The sequence below is a fragment of the Theropithecus gelada genome, chromosome 6, assembly GCF_003255815.1.
Source record: "Theropithecus gelada isolate Dixy chromosome 6, Tgel_1.0, whole genome shotgun sequence".
NCBI lineage: Eukaryota > Metazoa > Chordata > Mammalia > Primates > Cercopithecidae > Theropithecus > Theropithecus gelada.
This window is the reverse complement of record NC_037673.1, coordinates 6,325,052-6,347,225: the sequence shown is the minus strand read 5'-3', so window position 1 is coordinate 6,347,225 and position 22,174 is coordinate 6,325,052. Positions and strand designations below refer to the sequence as shown.

Sequence of the window (22,174 nt, the reverse complement as noted above, 5' to 3'; positions counted from 1 at the left end):
TCTGCAGTGATGGCTCTCTCTCACTCTCTTTATGGGGCCACTCCCCCACTTAAACTCCTTTTAGGTGATTTCAACTGGGGTCAGGATAGAGAGGGGAGAAGGAAAGGTGTATGTTCAGCTCATCAGATTTAACTGGAAGCTCTCAAGGCTACTTTAAAAATCATAAAAGCCATTCCAATAAGCTTGTTTGTTTTAAAGGAAATCTCCTTTCCAAATCACTGTAGATAGTAAACAGAAGAAGTTGAAAAAACCAAATAAAAACAGGAAACACGATGAAAGAATGTTTCGATGTAACAACTAGTAAAAGAATTTGAGCTACCTTGTTAAATGGCAAAGTCTATTTATTATGTTGTTAAAGACAACTAAAACAAATGGCATTTAAAAACTCCAGATGAGACGATAAAGCAAAGAAATGCCAGATGAATTCATCAAGATAAAAAGCAGTATGGCAATGTTTTTATCAAAGTAGAATTCAAGTCATGAAGCATTCAACAGGAAGATTATTTTATACTGATAACAGGTACAGGCTATGAGGGAAAAGCTTTGCAAAGCAGCAACAGCAAAACAGAAAGCAAAAAACAATTAGAAGAAGATTAGCTATGGAAGAAAAAGAAGGCTGTAGAGAATCTTAACAATATAATTATTATGTTTCAATCGACAAAGAACAGGATAAATCTTAAAAAGTGGTCTTTTTATTGTTACAGAAGGTAATCATTCTTTACACTACAACGGAAAACTCAAAATCCACAAAGGAGAAATTTCACAGACAATAATCTCTACTATATCCATACGTGGAGAACAGAACAAAAAACTAGGTCTAGACTAGAGGACAAAGAGAAACCATGTCAGACCAGAGCATACTGATGGCTCATGGTGAGTGACCCATGGCCTAAAGGTGCCTGTTTAGGGCCCAGGAGCCACTTGCATGGCAAAGCAACTTACTCCATCTAAACCACCACCAGCACCCCTCCCTGCCTGGTGATGTCACCTGGGGGGCTGGGCTGGAACAAGTCCAGATGCCTTTGCCCCGCCTTGGAAGAGCCACAAGGAGCTTCCTCCTCTATCCCCAAGTTCTCCACTTACACACAGCACCTGACAATGAAGGTTGGCAAGTTTCCCCTGGGCCATGACTGCACAATGGCTACCCCCGGCCTCTGTGGCCTCCGAGAGAGGGCTCCAAGACATATCCCAGCCCTACAGGGGGAAAGCAACACTGCTGTTGACCTTGAAGGGATCACTGTAGGGGGCTATAGAAGGGATTGTGACATTTATTGTTCTGAAAATGCCATCAAAGACAGTTGTAAACTCTAGTCTTAGACACACTTGGCAAGATATAGCCAAAAGAGGTAAATTTGAAATTAGAACAAATGTCAGCAGTTATTACCTCGAGTTTGAAATTCTGATCTGTTACACAGTAGGATACTTCAATCTCCATTTCAGTTTATTTAAGTACTTATTAGGTAGCTTGCAAAATTACTAGAAAAAATATTTCTAGAGGACATCTTGAAAATGATGAAGTAGCAGGAAAATTACAAAGATATAACTTATTTACAAAGTCCCTAGAGAAACACCATTGGAAAGCTTCAACTTGAAGATAATTTCGTTGAAAATGCACTTAAAACAAAAATGGAATTAGAATTTTTCTGAACTTTGGATACTCTTCAAATTTCTGGAGGTACCACCTAAAAATAAGAAAAAAAAATTTTTTTTAAAGGGAATAATTCTGTCACTTAGACATTTAACAGATGCTAACAAAAGTGACAATATTTTTCATGACAAAAGACTATTCAGTTTTTAAATGTAGTAACAAAAACTTTGGCATTTCATACTTATAGTTTAATTTTGCCTATATCATGAAGAATTAAATATATCTAATCATAAAGTGTGATCCAGAAGAAGTAGCCCATAGAATTCAGCTTTCTATCTGGAAGGAAAATTACTGACATTTGATGAAAATACTGAACAGCACGTTGTGGAGCTGTCTTTTCAGCCCCTGGGGAAAGCATGCAGGCTGGAGGAGGGGCAGGACAAAGTAGGTGCTTCTGAATATCTGCTGGTAGACTCTTAAGAGTTTTCTCCAGCCTGCAGTCGAGAACTACTGGCCTAGCCCAGGGTGTATAGAGTGGGCACCCAGCTGTATACCAGGAGGCTCAGGAACAGCTCTTAGTAAGGATTCAGTGAAATCTGGGAAAATGTAGTACGGCGTTGTCCACAATTCAGCCTTGTGCTCAAAACAAACAGTATTTTCAGTTTTGATATAAATTGTATCAACGAAGGCATGCTCATTTGTTTTGGGGGTAATAGTCAGTTGGGAAAGGTGGCAACTAAGTGGATGGAGTAAAAATTAGAAATAATTTGACAAGATGGAGAAATAGTCATAAAAGGGAGTTTCTATAAACACACAAAGATTAACAGGCTAAAAATCATAAGAGAAAGCAATTAGCTCGCTGTTAATGTGGTAGAAACATATAAGGATGAGAAACTGAGAGGCAGTTGGCAAACCCCTGCTGGTCTTAGCTAAGTTTAACACCGGAATCCACAAATAGAGAATCTGAACATACTGGGCGGCCACGTTTACTTTTTTATGTTCTGTGTCCCCAAAAAGGCATGTAGTAAGAACAATTCTAAGAAGTCGGTCAGGACTTCCAGGTCAAGGATCACTTCCCCTGGCATGAGGCCTCGAGACTGCAGCCTTTCCAGCTATGTGGCTCAGTGGTGGCACATGGACCGGAGTGCCCAACACACAACGTGGCCAAGCCCAACAGCTGGTGTGAAACCTGTGAAAGTGGATTGCAAACATGTTCGCTGGTTAGAGGCTGAAGGTTTTCACAGCTGGTGTGAAGCCTGAGGAAGTGGACTGCAAACATGTTTGCTGGTTAGAGCCTGAAGGTTTTCACAGGCCTGCTGGAATCCAGGCCATCCACCCCTTGCAAGTGCTGGAGAGCTTCCCCACGGGCCAGCGGCACTGGATGCCGCACAGGGACATAGCGGGTGAGCTCCTCTCTCCCAGAAACTGCCCGTGGAAGATGGGCACCCTGACCCGAAAAGTCAAGGGCAGAGTACATGACAGCAGGAGAGCCTGAAATGGGCAAACACGAGAGGGCAGGCGGGAGACAGGAGACACAGGACTGCCGCAGGACACCGAGAAAACGCTCCTTCCAGCCAGGCTGGGCAGCAAGGCTGGGCTCTGTGACATCAGAAAGAACACGTGTGAGGTCAGGATGTTCTCACATAATGAAGGGATGTTGGCTGAAGAGGTAAATGTATTTCACAGAAACCATTATATGGAAATAAAATATTTATTGTTAAATGATTAAATTTTTCTCACTCCTTAGAATACCTTTAAATTTTGCCTTTAAAGAGAATATTTGTTAGCAACCCAGCACAGGTGACTGTTTCTGACCTAGAGTTTAACTATCAATGCAATCATTTATGAATTTAAATACTAATTATTTCAGAAAGAATTTCATTGTAATACAGTTTTGTTTTTAGAACATTATAATCCGGCCAGGCGTAGTGGCTCACGCCTGTAATCCCAGAACTTTGGGAGGCCAAGGCGGGTGGATCGTGAGGTCAGGAGATCAAGACCATGCTGGCTAATGCGGTGAAACCCCATCTCTACTAAAAATACAAAAAAATTAGCCAGGCGCCTGTAGTGCCAGCTACTCGGGAGGCTGAGGCAGGAGAATGGTGTGAACCTGGGAGGCGGAACTTGCAGTGAGGCAAGATCGCGCCCCTGCACTCCAGCCTGGGCAACAGAGCGAGACTGTCTCAAAAAAAAAAAAAAAAAAAAAAAAAGAACATTATAATCCATCAAATGGAGCGCAAGGAATAGATCCTTGGCATGGTTTCTTTTGGAATACGTTTATTTGATGGCTTAATTAGTTGGGTTTATGAAAATATTTTTTTAAAAAGAGTTTTTATTTTATTCTCAGCTTGTAAGTCCTACATTTCTGAACATAATTCTGCAAAACTGAATTGATTAATTCTTCAGTACTTAAAACTGGTTTCACACTGACACCAATTTAAACAGCAAATGGATGACAAAGAGCTCTTTCAACTCATGAATTCTTCTGCAAAGAATATCTTTGGGTTTTTGTTAGCAAAGACTTTCATTTAGATAACTGAATTACTTATTTTCCATTTCTATATGTTTCATATTCATATACTGAGAGGGGTTTTCCTGTTTCCTGATTTCATTTGAGGAAACATCTTTACCACTGACTTGGTGTGCCCGTGTTCAATCTTACGCTGATCCATGTTTTTTTAAATGTCAGTGTTATCTCATTTGTTTTGTTTAAGAGAAATGAGCCATTACTTGCTTCTTCACATCAAATATTAGGAATGTAAAAGGATGGCATCTTCACCGGGAAGCGTGGCCCAGGCCGGGTGCAGTGCTGGGGGCAGCGGGGGCAGTGCTGGGGGCAGCGGGGGCAGCGGGGACAGCGGGTGCAGCGGGGGCAGTGCTTGGGGCAGCAGGGGCAGTGGGGGCAGTGCTGGGGGCAGCGGGGGCAGCGGGTGCAGTGCTGGGAGCAGCGGGGGCAGCGGGGGCAGCGGGAGCAGCGGGTGCAGTGCTGGGAGCAGCGGGGGCAGAGGGGAGGAAGTCAGACTCTAGAATGTATATTTAGAGTGATGACGTAGTATCTCAACCAAACCTGTGACAACAAAGTCATGTGGCAGAGGAGAAAACAGAAGGGTTCACAAATCATACTCCTGCCCTTACTTTCCCAGTCAATTTTAAATGGCCGGAAGGCTGGTGTATCAGTTCCCTGTGGCTGCTAGAACAAAGTTACCACACACTGGGTGGCTTATAATAACGGTCATCGATTCTCTCCCAGTTCTGGAGGCCAGAAGTTGGAAATCAAGGTGGCAGCAGGGCTCCGCTCCCTCTGGAGGTTCAGGGAAGGTTCCAGTCCCATCTCCTCCAGCTCTGGTGGTGCCACGTGTTCCTGGGCTCGTGGCTGCATCGCCCCTGCCTCTCTGTCCATCTTCCCGTGGCCTTCCCACTCTGTGTGATCACCTGGTGTGTATCTGTATCCACGTTTCCCCTTCTCATCTCAACTGAATACGTTCCCCAGTAAGGTCGCTTTCACAGGTACCAGGGCTTAGGACTCCCATATGACTTTTTGACGAACACAGTTCCCAGCACAGAGGGCCCATTCCTGGCCCACAGTGTTTTCTGCCATGCCTGGCATCGAGCCTCCTTCTCAAACCCTCTCTGCCTTCAGCACTCACTCAACTTCCTGCAGACCCCTCTGTTTTTCTCAGCAGCTGCAGGATTTAGGTAGGTCGTGGCTCTGCTTTTGTTCTCCTCACTGTATGTGTGAAAATACCAGGTCACTGGCACAATGGAGTGTCTCGAAAGAATGCAGGGCGCTGCCCTGAGAGCTTCATCAGCTTTCACATTTATGCTATCACTTCTTCAAGTATTAGACAGAGACCAGCCACGTTAGCTCACGCCTCTAATCCTAGCACTTCGGGAGGCTGAGGTGCGAGGATTACTTGAGTCCAAGAGTTCAAGACCAGCTTGGGCAATATAGTGAGACCACAACTCTACAAAAAAATATAAAAAATTAGCCAGGCCTGGTGGTGTGTGCCTGTAATCCCAGCTACTCAGGAGGCTGAGGTGGGAAGATCACTTGAGCCCAGGAGGCAGAGGTGGCAGCAAGCTGAGATTGTGCCACCGCACTCTAGCCTGGGTGACAGAGCGAGATGCTGTCTTAAAAAAAGAAAAAAAAACTAGACAAAGAGATACTTCAGATATGACCTTTCTTCTTATTACTCCAATAATCATCCTTTGCATCTGCAAACACGTGGTGAGGCTGGGAAGTACACCTAGGTACTTTTCCCACTATACCATGCTATCAATCTATTCTTCTTTTAGCTTTTTCTCTCTGTCCTCAGTCCCAAAAAAGATGATAAACTCCATGAAGAAGGACAGAGTTATACATTTTTGCACGCCTCATAGCATTGGCAGCTTTGGAGATTTTGATTAGATGTTTTGAGTGATAAAGCGAGTGGCTCAGGGCACACGGTAAATGTGCATACCAGGCTGGCTGCTTGCTAAGCCCAGTCTCCATCATTTATTGTCAGGGACACACGCCCATGTCAGGGCAAGTAGAGATTCCACGCTGTGGCTGAGATCTCTTCCTGTCAATGAGACGGGGCTCCTGGCAGGCCTCAGACTCTGCTCCTTGAACCTCAGTTTCCTCATCCATTGGGTTAGAAAGATGTTCTCTAAATTCACTTCAGCCTTGACATCCTTTGATTTCTTTTTCTTTCTTTCTTCCTTTTTGAGACTGAGTCTTACTCTATCAACCAGGCTAGAGTACAGTGGCACGATATCGGCTCACTGCAACCTCCACCTCCCAGGTTCAAGTGATTCTTGTGCCTCAGCCTCCCGAGTAGCTGGGATTACAGGCGACCGCCAACATGCCTGGCTAATTTTTGTATTTTTAGTAGAGATGGGGTTTTACCATGTTGGCCAGGCCAGTCTTGAACTCCTGACCTCAAGTGATCCACTGGCCTCGGCCTCCCGAAGTGCTGGGATTACAGGCGTGAGCCACCATGCCCGGTCCCTTTGATTTCTTTATGAGTGTGTTGGTCAAATGGCTCACAAGCCCTTTGGGGGATCAGATAAAAGCCAAGGACCAGGTCTCTGGAAAATGTCATTTTAGGGGGCACACGGAGCCTCTGTAGCCCATCAAGGACCCCAGGTTCAGAGCCATGGCCTGAGTCACCACATAGCTAGAGAGCTCTGTGTGCATGAGTTCTGCCAGTGTTGCCGGGCTCTGGGATTCACCTTCCTCTTCAGGGATTCCTCAACCTGCAGCATTCACAAGCTGGCCATTGGCTGTGCTCAGTCAGGCTTCTGTTTTAATCAGTGTTTCCCACTCAGAACCCCGAATCCCCTGCTTCGTGTCCAGCTGCACCACTGACTCCAGCAATGTCAATTCAGAGAGGCTAAGGACGTGGTATAGAGAACAACTCTGCTTATGTGGCTCTGACAATTCCTTAGAGCTGGGTGATTCTACAGCTATCGGGTTGGTTTTGTACTTGTTTGGCCAAAGCACAGAATAAACTGGAATTCAGCAATTTAACACTTCAAAAATCTATCCTGAAAAAGAGTAATAATATAGTCAAAGAACAAATTACAAATGGTAAAAGTGTTTTAAAACTTACTGATGATGCTCTTTTGCTCTACCAGATAAAAAACAAAATGTGAAGAAAGCAAAAGCTGCGCCTTGGACAGACCAGCTGGCCAGGGCATAGCCACACCACTCCATGATTTCTCCAAAATAGTTGGCTGCAGTTACGTATTCAAATAAGCCTCCTAGAAGAAAACACAGACCAAAGTAGTACATTTACTACAAAATGAAATATGGACTTCAGAGATGCTAGTGAATACTTACCTGGAGAACATAAATTCAAGAACGGAAAAATATTTCCCTTATAGGATGTTAATCAATAAGACATATCCAGCGTTACATGGTTTACTAATTCATATCACAGCTTCTGATCATCAACTACATATATATATATCAATACCCGTCTATGTGAATACATACATGTACAGTTACAGTGGAAGACACCACTAAACCACTGCACCTGTTGATGGATCATGCAAGCAGAGAATAGAGTAACAACTAACAATGAACTAGCAAGTAAAATGGACCTAAATAGAACCCTAGAGCAATGAGTGACGAAGATATTCACTTTCAAGCACAGATTCATTCACTCATTCATTCATTCCCTTCATTCATTCATTCATCACATCTTCACAAATGCGCTGAGTCAGTATTATGCCCAGGCACTTGGACAGACCCCCTCCCCACATCTAGAACCATAAACCCCAGTGTCATGAACAAAGAGAGCATGCAGCACATGGAGGGGGAGGAGTAGTGAGGGGCAGGGCACAGTAGTGAGGGGCCCTGGAACTGGGATGGGGTGGAGGAGGTCACCATCACAGAGTGGCTGGGAACAAGCCTCACAGGGAAGGTGAGGGTAGATTCAAGGCTTGCAAGTGAGGGCCAGCCTGGCAGGTGCTGGGGGTGCTCTCAGGAGTGCTCCAGGCAAGAGAAGAGATGCAGCAAAGGCCCTGAGGCGGAGAGCAATGGCTGGCACACTCCAAGGACCAGACGAGGGGCAGGGAGAGGGGTCCTAGCAGAGAAGGAGGGCAGGAGGCCCCTCCTTGGGACTTGGGACTCACCCTCAGGCTGTAGCTTTGTGGCTACTCAAGTGTGTTCTAGAGAGGCCTGATGTATTCTGCCCTGGGTTCCGGTTGGGCACTATGTCTGCAGAGCTGAGAAAATTCAGAAGGCATATAAGGACAGAGCATTTTTTTAAAAATTAGGCCGGGTGCGGTCGCTCACGCCTGTAATCCCAGAACTTTGGGAGGCTGAGGCAGGTGGATCATGTGAGGTCAGGAGTTCCAGATCAGCCTGGCCAACATGGTGAAACCTTGTCTCTGCTGAAAATACAAAAATTAACTAGGTGTGATGGTGCATGCCTGTAGTCGCAGCTACTCGGGAAGCTGATGAATAAGAATCGCTTGAACCCAGGAGGCACAGGTTGCAGTGAGCCGAGGTCGTGCCATTCATTGCACTCCAGCCTGGGTGACAGAGTTAGACTCTGTCTCAAAAAAAAAAAAAAAAAAAAGACAAACCGATTACACCCTAAGTCTTAAGACCAATTGCGGCCGGGCGCGGTGGCTCAAGCCTGTAATCCCAGCACTTTGGGAGGCCGAGACGGGCGGATCACGAGGTCAGGAGATCGAGACCATCCTGGCTAACACGGTGAAACCCCGTCTCTACTAAAAAATACAAAAAACTAGCCGGGCGCAGTGGCGGGCGCCTGTAGTCCCAGCTACTCAGGAGGCTGAGGCAGGAGAATGGCGGGAACCCGGGAGGCGGAGCTTGCAGTGAGCTGAGATCCGGCCACTGCACTCCAGCCTGGGCGGCAGAGCGAGACTCCGTCTCAAAAAAAAAAAAAAAAAAAAAAGACCAATTGCAACAAATACTGCAGCATAGGGTAGAGACTAGTTCTCTGAGCACACTGCAACTTACGTGCATGAGGGCTTTGGCTGGAGCTGAGATGATCTTTTTTTTTTTTTTTTTTTTTTTGGAGTTTTGTATTTTTAGTAGGGACGGGGTTTCACCATGTTGGCTAGGCTGGTGTCGAATTCCCGACCTCAGGTGATCCACCTGTCTCAGCCTCCTAAAGTGCTGGCATTACAGGCGTGAGCGACGGCGCCCAGCCTGAGATGGTCTCTTTTTTAAAAAGAAAGAAAATGGTTTTGCTGAGCCCAAGACAGCAAAGTGCTTTTCTTTTTCTTATTGAAGGAAGGTGGGGGTGTGTAGATGTTTGCAATATTGAGCTCTCTACTACTTTTCTGTAAGCTTGAAATAATTCATAATTGTAAAATAATACTGATACGGTTTGATTCTGTGTCCCCACCCAATCTCATCTTGAACTGTGATCCCCACAGGACAAGGGAGGAACCCAGTGGGAGGTGACTGGATCATGGGGGCGGTTTCTTGTGCTAGTGAATTCTCATGAGATGTAATTGTTTGAAAGTGTGAGGCAGGTCCCCCTTCGCTTGTTCTCTCTCCTGCCGCCATGTGAAGGTCTTTGCTTCCCCTTCGCCTTCTGCCATGATGGTAAGTTTCCTGAGTCCTCCCCAGCCATGCGGAGCTGTGAGTCAGTTAAACCTTTTTTCTTCATAAATGACCCAGACTCAGGTAGTTCTTTATAGCAGAGTGAAAACAGACTAATACAAATAGCAACATTCATTGACAAACAAACTTTTTAATGACAATATAATACATAAAAATATCAAACTTAATGCCCAATAAATAGAATGTCATTCACAATGTGTGGGCATATGCACCTGCAGAAGCGCCTGCAAGAATGGACCCAAAGCATTCACAGCGCTGTTCCCTCTGAACCGTGGAGCTTAGTCACTGTCACTTTCTTATTCACCCATTTCTGTAACTGCTTCAACTTTCTACAAGATGACATTAACGATCATCTGTATTTCAACAGAGCCCTGGGCAGCTGAATCCCAGACGTGGAAGGACCTTTGCACCCCGTCCTGCAGATGTCCCCAAAGGGCAGACAGCCTGTGGGGAGGGCTGGGGCCATGATGCCTTCCCGCATGCAGCCTGCTCAGTGAACCTTCTCTCGGAGGGTCCAGTGTGGGGCACATTATTTGGTGGAACCATATGGGTGGACCAGTAAGCATGTAATTAGACCGGAAAACCTGGAGATGCCAATCTGCCAAAAAATGTCTTGAGACACAGGCTGCTTACAGACGCCGCATTACAAAACCACAAACTGGTCGTCACACACAGCCCACAGCACTTGCCCTAAGCCCCAGTTCAGCCTGTATGTACCGACTATGGGCATCCTATCTGTGCACCTCTCTTTATCTCTTTAGTTGTTCATTTTGTCACTTGCTCCTTTGACACTAACCAGTTACGGCACCGTTATTAACAGAGTCCTGGGAAGCATTTCTGAAAGACCTCACGTAGTCACTGGATGTAGACGGCACACCTGTGTATTAGAAACCATGAGTGTGTCATGTAAAAACACCCTGCAAATTAAGAGTCTGCAGTGAGGGGGGCCAGTCACAAAGCCGACCATGGTGGAGTCCTCATGGGGCTCAGCACCCAGATTACCTATACCTGTAGTCTTCAAAACCTGACAGATTTTACACGAGGGACTCCAAAGCTAGGATAAAATTTTGGCTTCCACATTCCTTGGGCCTCTCATGGTGCTGCCTCTAAGGCCTTGGCACTGAATGTTGCCCTGAAGAATCTAACAAACCTTCCCTTATGAGCCACTCACGGCACGTGCAGATGATCGTCACTGTTTCCTGTCGACTTTCCCTGGTATAGGGTGTGCACTTGCAAACGGCAGACGCTCTTGCATCTTGTTTTACTTCACAAAAGCTTTCTTGAATTAGTTTTTAAAATATGTTCTGTTTCAATGCTTTGGATTTCTTCTTCATGGACTTCAATGTGCCTAGGATGGATATATTTTCCTTACTTCTCCAGCTATCGCCAAAAACGTCATTCACAATAAGAATGATTTTTTTTTTTTTTTTGACAGGGTCTCCCTCTGGAGTGTAGTGGCGTAACTGAGGTTCACTGTAGCCACAAACTCCTGGGTTCAAGTGATCTTCCCACCTCAGCCTCCTGAGTGTCTGGGACCACAGGTGTGCACCACCATGCCTGGCTAATTTTCTTTCATTTTTCTTGTAGAGATGGGGGTCTAGCTATGTTGTCTAGGCTGGTCTCGAACTCCTGGCCTCAAGTGATCCTCCTGCCTCAGCCTCCTAAAGTGTTGGGATTACAGGTGTGAGCCACTGCACCCAGTCTAGATATCATATTCTTTGCTTTTTCATTTCTATCTTCTGATATGCTTCTGTGGTGTGTTTTTTTTTTTTTTTTTCCCCCCTGGTCTTGTGGGCCTTTTAATTTAATGATTAGAAATAAAGAATTTTGATCTTGTCTGATCTTGAAAGCTAAGCAAGTTCGAGCCTAGTTAGTACTTGGATAGGAGAAATTAAAAATTTTAGAAGCATTTTCTTTCTTAAGTCTCATGTGTCCCATGTCATCTGCACCGACGTCTGGTGCTACTTCCTGCTGCCCTGAGAGTCACAGCCAAGCTTCTACATCTCCTTTGGCCTATCTGTTCTCAGAGATGCCATTGATGGCCATAGGCCGTTGGGAAGCTGGGTTGATTACTAGCTGCAGGAAGGAGGCTATGCACTGTAGGGAAATGTGGCAGGGAGGGGTCTCCCTTTACTGAGACAGAAAATAAGCTAAGTTTGTAGATTGCAGGTTCATTGCAGGTGTTCTTCAGCTGATGGGTATAGACCCTGCAACTGCTCCATTCACATTTTATTTGTATTTTTTACTTTTTTGAGACAGAGTCTCACTCTGTCGCCCAGGCTGGAGTGCAGTGGCATGATCTTGGCTAACTGCACCCTCTGCCTCCCAGGTTCAAGCGATTCTCGTGTCTCAGCCTTGTCTCAGCCTCCTAAGTAGCTGGGATTACAGGCATGTGCCACCACACCTGGCTAAATTTTGTGTTTTTAGTAGGGATGGGGTTTTACCATGTTGGCCAGGTTGGTCTTGAACTCTGGACCTCATGTGATCTGCCCAACTCGGCCTCTCAAAGTGCTGGGATTACAGGTGCAGCCACCACGCCTAGCCTCCATTCACATTTTAAAACTCATGTTGGAATTTTGATTACAATTTTCCCCTGCTTTGTGAAACATGTTTCTGCTCAGGTAAGTTTTGCTGCTTCTTTGCTGTCCCAATGTTATGACTGCACAGATTTGGGGATTGTACCTTTTTTGTTCTTCAGGTTTCAATATGTTGGATTAGAACAAGGATCAGACATGAGAGCAGGAAATGGAGGGAAAGAGGCTAAAAAGTTTTTGTGGCATCTCAACTAGTGTGGGACAGTGGACAGGACCCTCTGTATGAGGCACGTCAGGTCTTTCTGTGACCAGCCTGGCCCAGAAGGGCCCTCCCATGGGATCCTGCCATCTCTGGGGATGCCCTTTCTTTTGGAAGTGGTGTTTCTCAAATCTGCCAGTCTGTGGCTTCTGGCATCTTCTGTACCTTTTCATTCTCCCTCCCCCAGGACTGTGCCCTCTCCCTTCTTTGTCTGGCTCATGGCAGCCCCTCCTTAGGACAGGGCCCTCTCCTTCAGGGGACAAACACTTGCCAATGAATCTGGAATCATGCTGTTCCCCATGCAAGGGTGCTGGGCACAAAGCGAGGGGGCCACCATCCAGCTTACATTGCACTCTCCCAGCCACTGTACCTGCCAGAGGAAGTGGCTCCTTGGGATGACCCCATGAGGGTGCAGTTTGCTTATAACCCCAACACCAAAGAGGGGATTCTTCCCCAATCCGCCCAGGGGCTGAATGGGTGATCAGCAGCCTGTCTAGGACTCTGTCATGTTTTCTCTTCTCTGCCACTTCTATCACACTACCATCACATGTGGAGCTGGCTTTGCTGATTCCAGGTTCTCAGGGTCACAGTTTTAGTAATTTGGGATTTGGAGCGTTGTTTGTTTTTGTTGCGATTCTCATATGGTTTCTCGGAACATAAGTGGAAGAAGTTCAAACTAAGTGATGTCATGCCCTTTCTCCATTAAAGTTTTAGATTTCTGTACTTTACATTTTTTTTTCTGAAACTCTATTGGTTTCTAGTCCTTTTTATGGTACATTGCTTCTTTACTCCTAATTGTAATTACTCGTTATAAAAAGCATTTAAAGTACTCACTTTATAATGTTTCCATTAATTCTAACATCTGAAACCTTTCATGTTGAATTACATTCTCCCTCATGGTGCTGTACTTCCTTGTGGGTTTTGTACCTCTTACTCTGTGGAGTGTGGCACATTGGGTTCTTTGAGACTCAGGTTGAATGCAGATCTGGGCTTTTGCTGGCCAGGAGAGTCCACCACCACCCTAGGCCACGGAAATTAATTCACGGCTTGAGATTTTTCATACTATACAAGTAGTGCGAATCTGGGTTATAAACCAGCATGGGGGTTGGTGCCTTGTCACAAATTCTCAAAAGACACGCTCCAGATTCCATCATTCACCTAGATCTTGTCCTCTGATGATTACTTCCTTTCTTTTTTTTTTTTTTTTGAGACGGAGTCTCGCTCTGTTGCCCAGGTTGGAGTGCAGTGGCCAGATCTCAGCTCACTACAAGCTCCGCCTCCCAGGTTTACGCCATTCTCCTGCCTCAGCCTCCCGAGTAGCTGGGACTACAGGCGCCCGCCACCTCGCCCGGCTGGTTTTTTGTACTTTTTAGTAGAGACGGGGTTTCACCGGGTTAGCCAGGATGGTCTCGATCTCCTGACCTTGTGATTCGCCCGTCTCGGCCTCCCAAAGTGCTGGGATTACAGGCTTGAGCCACCGCGCCCGGCCTACTTCCTTTCTTGATAGTATACTGATGCGTTTAAGATTTTCAAAATATTCCAACATTTTAAACTGTTTTCAGAGGAGGGTCAAAGTATCTATTCCATTATACTGCTAGAAACAGAAGTGTCAGACACTCCTTGTAAATCACACATTCTTCCTCATCCTCTCTTTCCAAGCACAGATATAACTGTAGTTTCTGCTTTGTTTAATAACTGTTCAGTTAGCCAGATTTGGATCTTTTGTTATTCTAATAAGACAATAATAACAGCACTTGTTATTAATAATGATGACTTACACTGAAAACTTGTAGCTAATAAATACCATGCTACTACTTCTTAGATCTGGCAACACTAAAATAGACAGGCACCATGGCACACAACTTTCACAGAAATTCTTCACTTTCAGTACGTACCCCTTGGTATTTTGTATCCAGTGTCTCCTGGTTTTCTGAGATTCCTTAGGATATGATCTGAATGGATGTTTATCAACATACCCGTTAACCACAAGCCAAAACCTAAAGGAAAAAAATTGCAAGATGATTGTGGCTAATAAACCATAAAATTTCACTACGAGCCCCAGCCTGACTGAACAGTATTATTGCAACCCTTCATATTACCATTGTTAGTGCAACATATTAGCCATAACTGATAGTAAAAACCATCAAGCACCTTTGTCAGGTATGCTAAGCAGGGCTTTGTTTTTCTAATAATACAAATACATCATCTAATGTATTCAAAATATTTTGACCTGATCATCACAATCTACATTTTCAAGATGACAGGTATGGATAGAAATCTGACTTGGGCACAAGGCTCCTTTCTAGGGACCATCAGGGAGTCAGCCCACCAAACAGACTCATCCCACTTATTTCTCACAAAGTCTGCATGAGGCAATGCTACCATCTCCACCACATGGATCAGGAGGGGTGATGCTCCTGTGCTGCTCTGTCACCACTGGCTGTACACTGCCCCTTGAGGGGTGGCAGTTCCTAGGAGCCGATCTCTGGTCTTCTCTTATTTACAACCTCATTTGAACAAATTAATGCACATCCACATTTCCCCTACCGCAGAATTCCTGCAGGCTCATCAATCAGCATTCCTCGGTCAGTCCTTCTTCCTCGGTTCCTGACAACAGTCTACCATGGCTGGCTGCATGGCTCTCCCCAGAATCCCACGGTATCCCCAGTTTTCTCTCCTATTCTAACAAATCTGCAGGGATTTTTCATCACTTAAAGGAGAGTTCTTAGTATTATATCAATTAATTCCATCAAGAAAACGCTCAAGGCCAAAACAGTGCTTTATAAAAGAAATATTGATAAAAAGGGGTTAACTTGATGGTTCTGATATACTTTTTTAAAATGTGAAAGAAAGATGCTGCTTAATGCTGACATTTAGTTCAATATTAAATCAATGTACACGTGGGGTATCATTATTATTTGAGTCATCACATCAGTGACATTGAACACTTTTTCACAGAACTAGGACATGGAAAACCTTCTGGTCTATAGCAAGGGTTTCAAGATTTCTTCCTTCTGATTTTGCCACTGTAATCAGCTTTTTTTTTTCTAAGCAGTTCATACACGTTTTATAATAGGTTTTGTAAGTCATTTATTGGATCCATACATTTATAGTTGATTTGCTACCTTTTGGGCATTTTAGTATTTCACTCCTAGGTAATTGGGCTTCCAATACGAGGTTCTAGAAAGAAATCATGTTGTCTAAATAACATGGCTACTTTATGTTTCTTCTAGGAGACAAGCTCCCTTTATTGCTTAGATTGGAAGAAAACTAGTACTTGTGTTCATCTAAGCTAAATATTTAATTCCATTTATAAGAATCTTAAAATCTAGCTAGGCACAGTGGCTCACACCTATAATCCCAGCACTTTGGGAGGCCAAGATGGGTAGATCACTTCAGGCCAGGAGTTCAAGACCAGCCTGGCCAACATGGTGAAACCCCATCTCTACTGAAAATACATAAATCAGCCAGGTGCGATGGTGCACACCTGTAATCCCAGCTACTCCAAGGCTGATGCACAAGAATTGCTTGAGCCTGGGAGGCACAGGTTGCCATGAGCCAAGATTGTGCCAATGCACTCCAGCCTGGATGACAGGCTGCCTCAAAAAAAAAAAAAAATTCTTAAAATCTTTCTATAAAATATTTTAGATTAACCACTTTTGCTGTTTTGGAAAACCTTTTATTAGAAATTCTTTGCATGGTGGCTGACACCTGTAATCCCACCACTTTGGGAGGCCGAGGCAGGTGAATCACCTGAGGTCAGGAGTCCAAGACCAGTCTCGCCAACATGATAAAACCCTGTCTTTACTAAAAAAATACAAAAATTAGCTGGGCATAGTGACATGCACCTATAGTCCCAGCTAATCAGGAGGCTGAGGCAGGAGAATCTCTTGAACCCAGGAGGCAGAGGTTGCAGTGAGCCGAGATTGCACCACTGCACTCCAGCCTGGGCGATAGAGTGAGCCTCCATCTCAAAAAAAAAAAAAAAAGAAAAGAAAAAGAAATTTATTATTATTTGGTTATGACTTCATAGTAACTACAGTAGGCATAATTACTTATTTATGTAATTTCATGTCTGTTCCCTCATAAAAACAACTCTAGGCAATAAATATAACACACAAAACGTAACCTAGATTGTCTTCCAATTGGCATATTTTTTCCTTTTCAAATCCTTCTATTTAATTGTAGAGAAGTCAAGAGGTCTGTATTTCTTGGTGTTTGGAATCTCTGACCAGCTTCACAGTCACCTCTACGTGATGCGAACCATCTGCGGAGCTACTTTAAATAGGAGGGTTCTTTTGTTGTTGTTCATCATAGAAGTGAGTTCCACAAGACTCTCTAGTAAACATTTAAAATCTATATCTTCAGTTAAAAAGAAATTCCCTTTCCTCTTATTTCTTGTTGCCACTTGTGGACACTCAGCTTGGCGAGGCGGCAGAAATCACCACTCTGCCATTCACTGCGTCTAGATATCTTGGGCCAGCTGTGTAACTCTTCTGACCTTTCACATCTTATGGGCATCCTTTCTGCCTCAGAGAACATGGGGAGGCATAAATCGTGTGATTTGCATAGGAACTCAAAAGCCTGTTCTTCCTCTTGACAGGTAGGGCAGAAGAAAATAAAGTAGTCAAAAAGCAGGTAAACCAAGAAGATATTTGGGGGTACTGTACAACAGTTTAGTACCAAATAATTTAGCCTAGCATTTCATGGAGGCACAGATTTCTGGGGCTAGAAAAGGATCCTGAAACGCCTTCTCAGCCAACCCTCCTTTTGTAGAGGAGGGACAGGTGTCTCACTGTAATGATCCTCAGGTATGGTGAAACCTTGGAATAAAATTCGAATTCACCGACAAAAAACATGACTGAGAAATGTGAAAGGGACCTCTCAGCAACAAAGTGCTATCCAAGTGTTAGTTTATTTCTATGATTATAAATTAATACTCATGGAGAAGCAGAAAAATGCAGTGTCAGGTTATTTTATGTAGCTTAAGGGGAAGTACTGCAGGGTAGTTTCCAAATCTGACAGACTATAACTTTTAGCATGCTGCCGTTGTGAGTAAGCTACACCTCAGCATGGTTTAATATCTAAATGCTAGGATAGACTAAACAAATACATAGAAGAATCTTTCTTATATACAAGACTCCTGAGTTTTTGTTTTTTTTTTTTTTGAGACACAGTGTCACTCTGTCACCCAGGCTGGAACGCAGTGGCACAATCATGGCTCACTGCAGCCTTGACCTCCTGGCCTCAGGTGATCCTCCCACCTCAGTGCCTCTGAGTAAGCTGGGACCACAGGTGTGTGTCACCACGCCCGGCTACATTTTTGTATTTTGTGTAGAGATGCAGTTTTGCGACGTTGCCCAGGCTGGTCTTGAACTCCTGGATTCAAGTGATTCTGCCCACCTCAGCCTCCCAAAGTGCTAGGATTACAGTGGGAGCCACTGCATCCAGCCAGATGATGAATTTTTAATGCTCTTGCAAATATCGTTGATGGCTGTTTTATTTTCAATTTTGCTCAGAACTTACAAAGTTATAATTAGAGGTTGAAAATGTACATTAATTCACATTAACTGATACAAACAAAAAAATTCATCAACTTCATAAACCTAAAAGTTGATTCAAGGTCATAGAATCACAAAAGCTGCACTGTAGGAAGTTAACCCAGGCTGGGTTTTTCTCATGTCACAGAAGGAACCGCAGGAGGTTTGGGTCCTGTCTTAGATTAAGTGGTCAATGAGTGGCCAAAGTGTCTCAATCTTTAGTCCCTGCTCATTCTGCTACAGTGCGCTGCTATTTTTGGGTTCTTGGCCTGACCAGGCACCTGTGCTTCAGCGCCTGCCCATGCAGGGGAAGGTTCCCATCACCTGCGTCACCTCCCTGCCCCGAGCTGTGCTGAGACAGCTGGGTTGTCCCATGGGGACTCCGGGGTCCTGCTGCTCTCTCTGCTGTGAGTCTTTGTTCTCACAGGAAGCTTGGACTTCTCATTAGAAACCACTGGGACATCAACATAAAAGCAGTGATGTGAACAAGGCGGAGTTCACTGCTGTGGACACTCACCTATTAGAAAACGGGGATCTGTTACCCAGTCATCAGCATACACTGCCCAATGGCTCAAGTATCTGCTTTGCAAATAGCCATTAAAGGTACAGAACATAATCGCCATTGTACACGCCAACAGTGGCATAGGCTTTCCTCCTCGCATCAGAAATGGGTAAATTAAGCACCTTAGGAAACAAGAAACAGGCACAAATTTTTTAAAAATTAAAGATAATCATTTCTGTAATCCTGTCTTAAATGATTTGGGTTTTAAATCTTACTTTCTTGTACAAACGTCATCCTCAGTAACATTCATACTGATTTATTATATCTAAGCTAAAAGTGGATTTTGACTTTAATTTTATTTTTTGAGACAGGTTCTTGCTGTGTTGCCCAGGCTGCAGTGCAGTGGCATGATCATGGCTCACTGCACCCTTGAGCTCCAGGGTTTAAGCAATCTTCCTGTCCCAGCCTCTCGAGTAGCTGTGACTACAAGCATGTGCCACCACACTATTATTATTATTATTATTATTATTATTATTTTGTAGAGACCAGGTCTCACTCTGTTGCTCAGGCTGGTCTCAAATGCCTGCCTCAAGTGATCTTCCTGCCTTGTCCTCTCAAAATGCTGGGATTATAGGTGTGAGCCACTGTATCCAGCCAAAAAGCAGACTTTTAAATAAAGCATTACCACGTTTCAATTATGTTCACCACAGTGTACAAACTCCAGATTCTACTTACATACAATATAAAACAGAATACATTGAATTTAGGAAAATTAGGGGCTTCAAGAGGCTTTCAAAATTTCCACTATCCTAAAACCATTAACTAGTCCTAGTCTGAGCAATAAGATTTGGAACACATCATCACATCATCCATCACCACTGCAATGGCTTCCATTCACTGAGCACTTTCACCTGCTAGCCCCGCCCCCCATTCCCCCTGCAACTCCTTGCCCCCCCCCACCTCAGCTAACCCGGCAGAGGCACTCTTATCCACATTTGATAGAGGATAAAATTAAGACTCAGAGTGGTTAAGTAAGCTGCTCAAGGCCACGGGCTAGTGAGTGGCTGAGATTAAACGTAAACTGGGGCAATTCAAATATCATGTTCTGTTGTACCACACTGGCTTAGATGCACTTTACTAAAGGTTTAATGAGTGAAAATAAAAGGACAAGAAATTAGAAAATTATAAAGAGAATGCAAAATGTTATTCTCTGTTTGAATTTTCTTTTTAATATCAGTGTATAACACACTGAAAGAGGGGACATCACTACATATTCTACAGACCTTAAAAGGATAATAAGGAACTCTTTTTTTTTTTTTTAATTCAAGACAGGGTCTTTTTCTGTCACCCAGGCTAGAGTGCAGTGGGGCAATCATGGCTCACTGCAGCCTCAACATCCTAGGCTCAAGTGATCCTCCTGCCTCAGCTTCCTGAGTAGCTGGGACCTCAGGCACATACAACCACACCTGGTTAATTTAAAAACTTTTTTTTGTAGAGACAGGGTCTCTCTGTGTCTGGTCTCTAGTTCTGGTCTTGAACTCCTAGGCTCACATGATCCACCCAGATAATAAGGAACTATTATGAACAACCTTATACCAATAAATTTGACAACTTGATGAAATAGACAAAGTCCCTGAAAGACACAGATGACCAAAACTGACCCAAGAAGGAAGAAAGACAACATGAATAGCACTGTTACCAATGAAATAAATCCAGTTTAGACATGACATTCTAGAAAAGGCAAAATGAGACTCAGGGGAGAGGATTAACTACAAAGATTAACTTTCCCTTTTTGGGCAATATTACTGCTCTCTGTATATTAATAGATTGTGAAGGGTGGGCAGGCAAGATGGCTGAATAGGAACAGCTCCAGTCTGCAGTTCCCAGTGAGATTGACACAGAAGGTGTGTGATTCCTGCATTTCCAACTGAAGTACCTGGCTTATCTCACTGGGACTGGTTGGACAGTGGTGCAGCCCAGGGAGGGCGAGCTGAAGCAGGGTGGGGCATCGCCTCACCTGGGAAGTGCAAGGGGTCGAGGGATTTCCTTTTCCTAGCCAAGGGAAGCCGTGAGAGACTGTACCAGGAGGAACGGTGCATTCTGGCCCAGATACTGCACTTTTCCCACAGTCTTCACAACCAGCAGACCAGATTCTCTCCAGTGCCTGGCTCAGCAGGTCCCACCCTGATGGAGCCCAGCAAGCTAAGATCCACTGGCTTGAAATTCTTGCTGCTCCACAGCAGTTTGAGGTCTACCTGGGATGCTAGAGCTTGGTGGGGGAAGGGCATCCACCATTGCTGAGGCTTGAGTAGACGGTTTTACCCTCACAGTGTAAACGAAGCCCCAGGAAGTTCAAACTGGGTGGAGCCAACCACAGCTCCCTGGAACAGAGCACCTGGGGGAGGAGGCAGCTGCGGTGCAGCTTCAGCAGACTTAAACGTCCCTGCCTGACAACTCTGAAGACAGCAGCGGTTCTCCCAGCACAGTGTTCGAACTCTGAGAAGGGACAGCCTCCTCAAGTGGGTCCCTGACCCCCTGTGTATCCACACTGGAAGACTCCTCCCAGTAGGGGCCAGACACCTCATACAGGAGAGCTCTGGCTGGCATCTGGCGGCTGCCCCTCTGGGATGAAGCTTCCAGAGGTAGGAACAGGCAGCAATCTTTGTTGATCTGCAACCTCCACTGGTGATACCCAGGCAAACAGCGTCTGGAGTGGACCTCCAGCAAACTCCAGCAGACGTGCAGAAGAGGACCCTGACTGTTAGAAGGAAAACTAACAAACAGAAAAAAATAGTATCAATATCACCAACATCAAAGACCAAAGGTAGATAAATCCACAAAGATGGGGAGAAACCAGTGCAAAAAGGCTGAAAATTCAAAAAACCAGAACGCCTCTTCTCTTCCAAAGGATCACAACTCCTTGCCAGCAAGAGAACAAAACTGGACAGAGAATTAGTTCGATGAATTGACAAAAGCAGGCTTCAGAAGGTGGGTAACAACAAACTCCTCTGAGCTAAAGGAGCATGTTCTAACCCAATGCAAGGAAGCTAAGAACCTGGAGAAAAGGTTAGACGAATTGCTAACTACAATAACCTGCTTAGAGAAGAACATAAATGACCTGACGCAGCTGAAAAACACAGCACAAGAACTTCATGAAGCATATACAAGTATCAATAGCCAAACTGATCAAGTGGAAAAAGGATATCAGTGATTGAAGAGCAACTCAATGAAATAAAGCGAGAAGACAAGATTAGAGAAAAAAGTGAAAAGAAACAAACAAAGCTTCCAAGAAATATGGGACTATGTGAAAAGACCAAATCTACGTTTGATTGGTGTACCTGAAAGTGACGGGGAGAATGGAACCAAGTTGGAAAACACTCTTCAGGATATTATCCAGGAGAACTTCCCCAACCTAGCAAGGCAGGCCAAGATTCATTTTATGAGGCAAGCATCATTCTGATAGCAAAACCTGGCAGAGAAACAACACACAAAGAAAATTTCAGGGCAATATCTCTGATGAACATCAACGGGAAAATCCTCAATAAAATACTGGCAAACCGAATCCAGCAGCACATCAAAAAGCTTATCCACCACAATAAATCGGCTTCACCCCTGGGATGCAAGTCTGGTTCATCATGCACAAATCAATAAACGTAATCCAT

General features: G+C 44.5%; 1 protein-coding gene across 3 annotated transcripts in view; it reads right to left on the bottom strand.

Moving 5' to 3' along the window:
* Positions 1 to 323: 323 nt before the first annotated feature.
* Positions 324 to 22,174, bottom strand: part of SRD5A1 (steroid 5 alpha-reductase 1) — a 36,110-nt gene continuing 14,259 nt past the window's right edge. For 2 of the 3 annotated variants that reach the window (XM_025387520.1, XM_025387519.1), the window contains 4 exons: positions 18,528 to 18,694; positions 14,366 to 14,467; positions 7,183 to 7,333; positions 324 to 1,682 (listed from right to left, as the gene is read on the bottom strand). In XM_025387520.1, the coding sequence (XP_025243305.1) occupies positions 1,616 to 1,682; positions 7,183 to 7,333; positions 14,366 to 14,467; positions 18,528 to 18,694 (487 nt within the window). In that variant the 3' untranslated portion in view covers positions 324 to 1,615. Of the gene's footprint in view, positions 1,683 to 7,182; positions 7,334 to 14,365; positions 14,468 to 16,875; positions 17,066 to 18,527; positions 18,695 to 22,174 lie in introns of all 3 variants that reach the window. The other variant, XR_003119805.1, reaches the window with a different exon arrangement.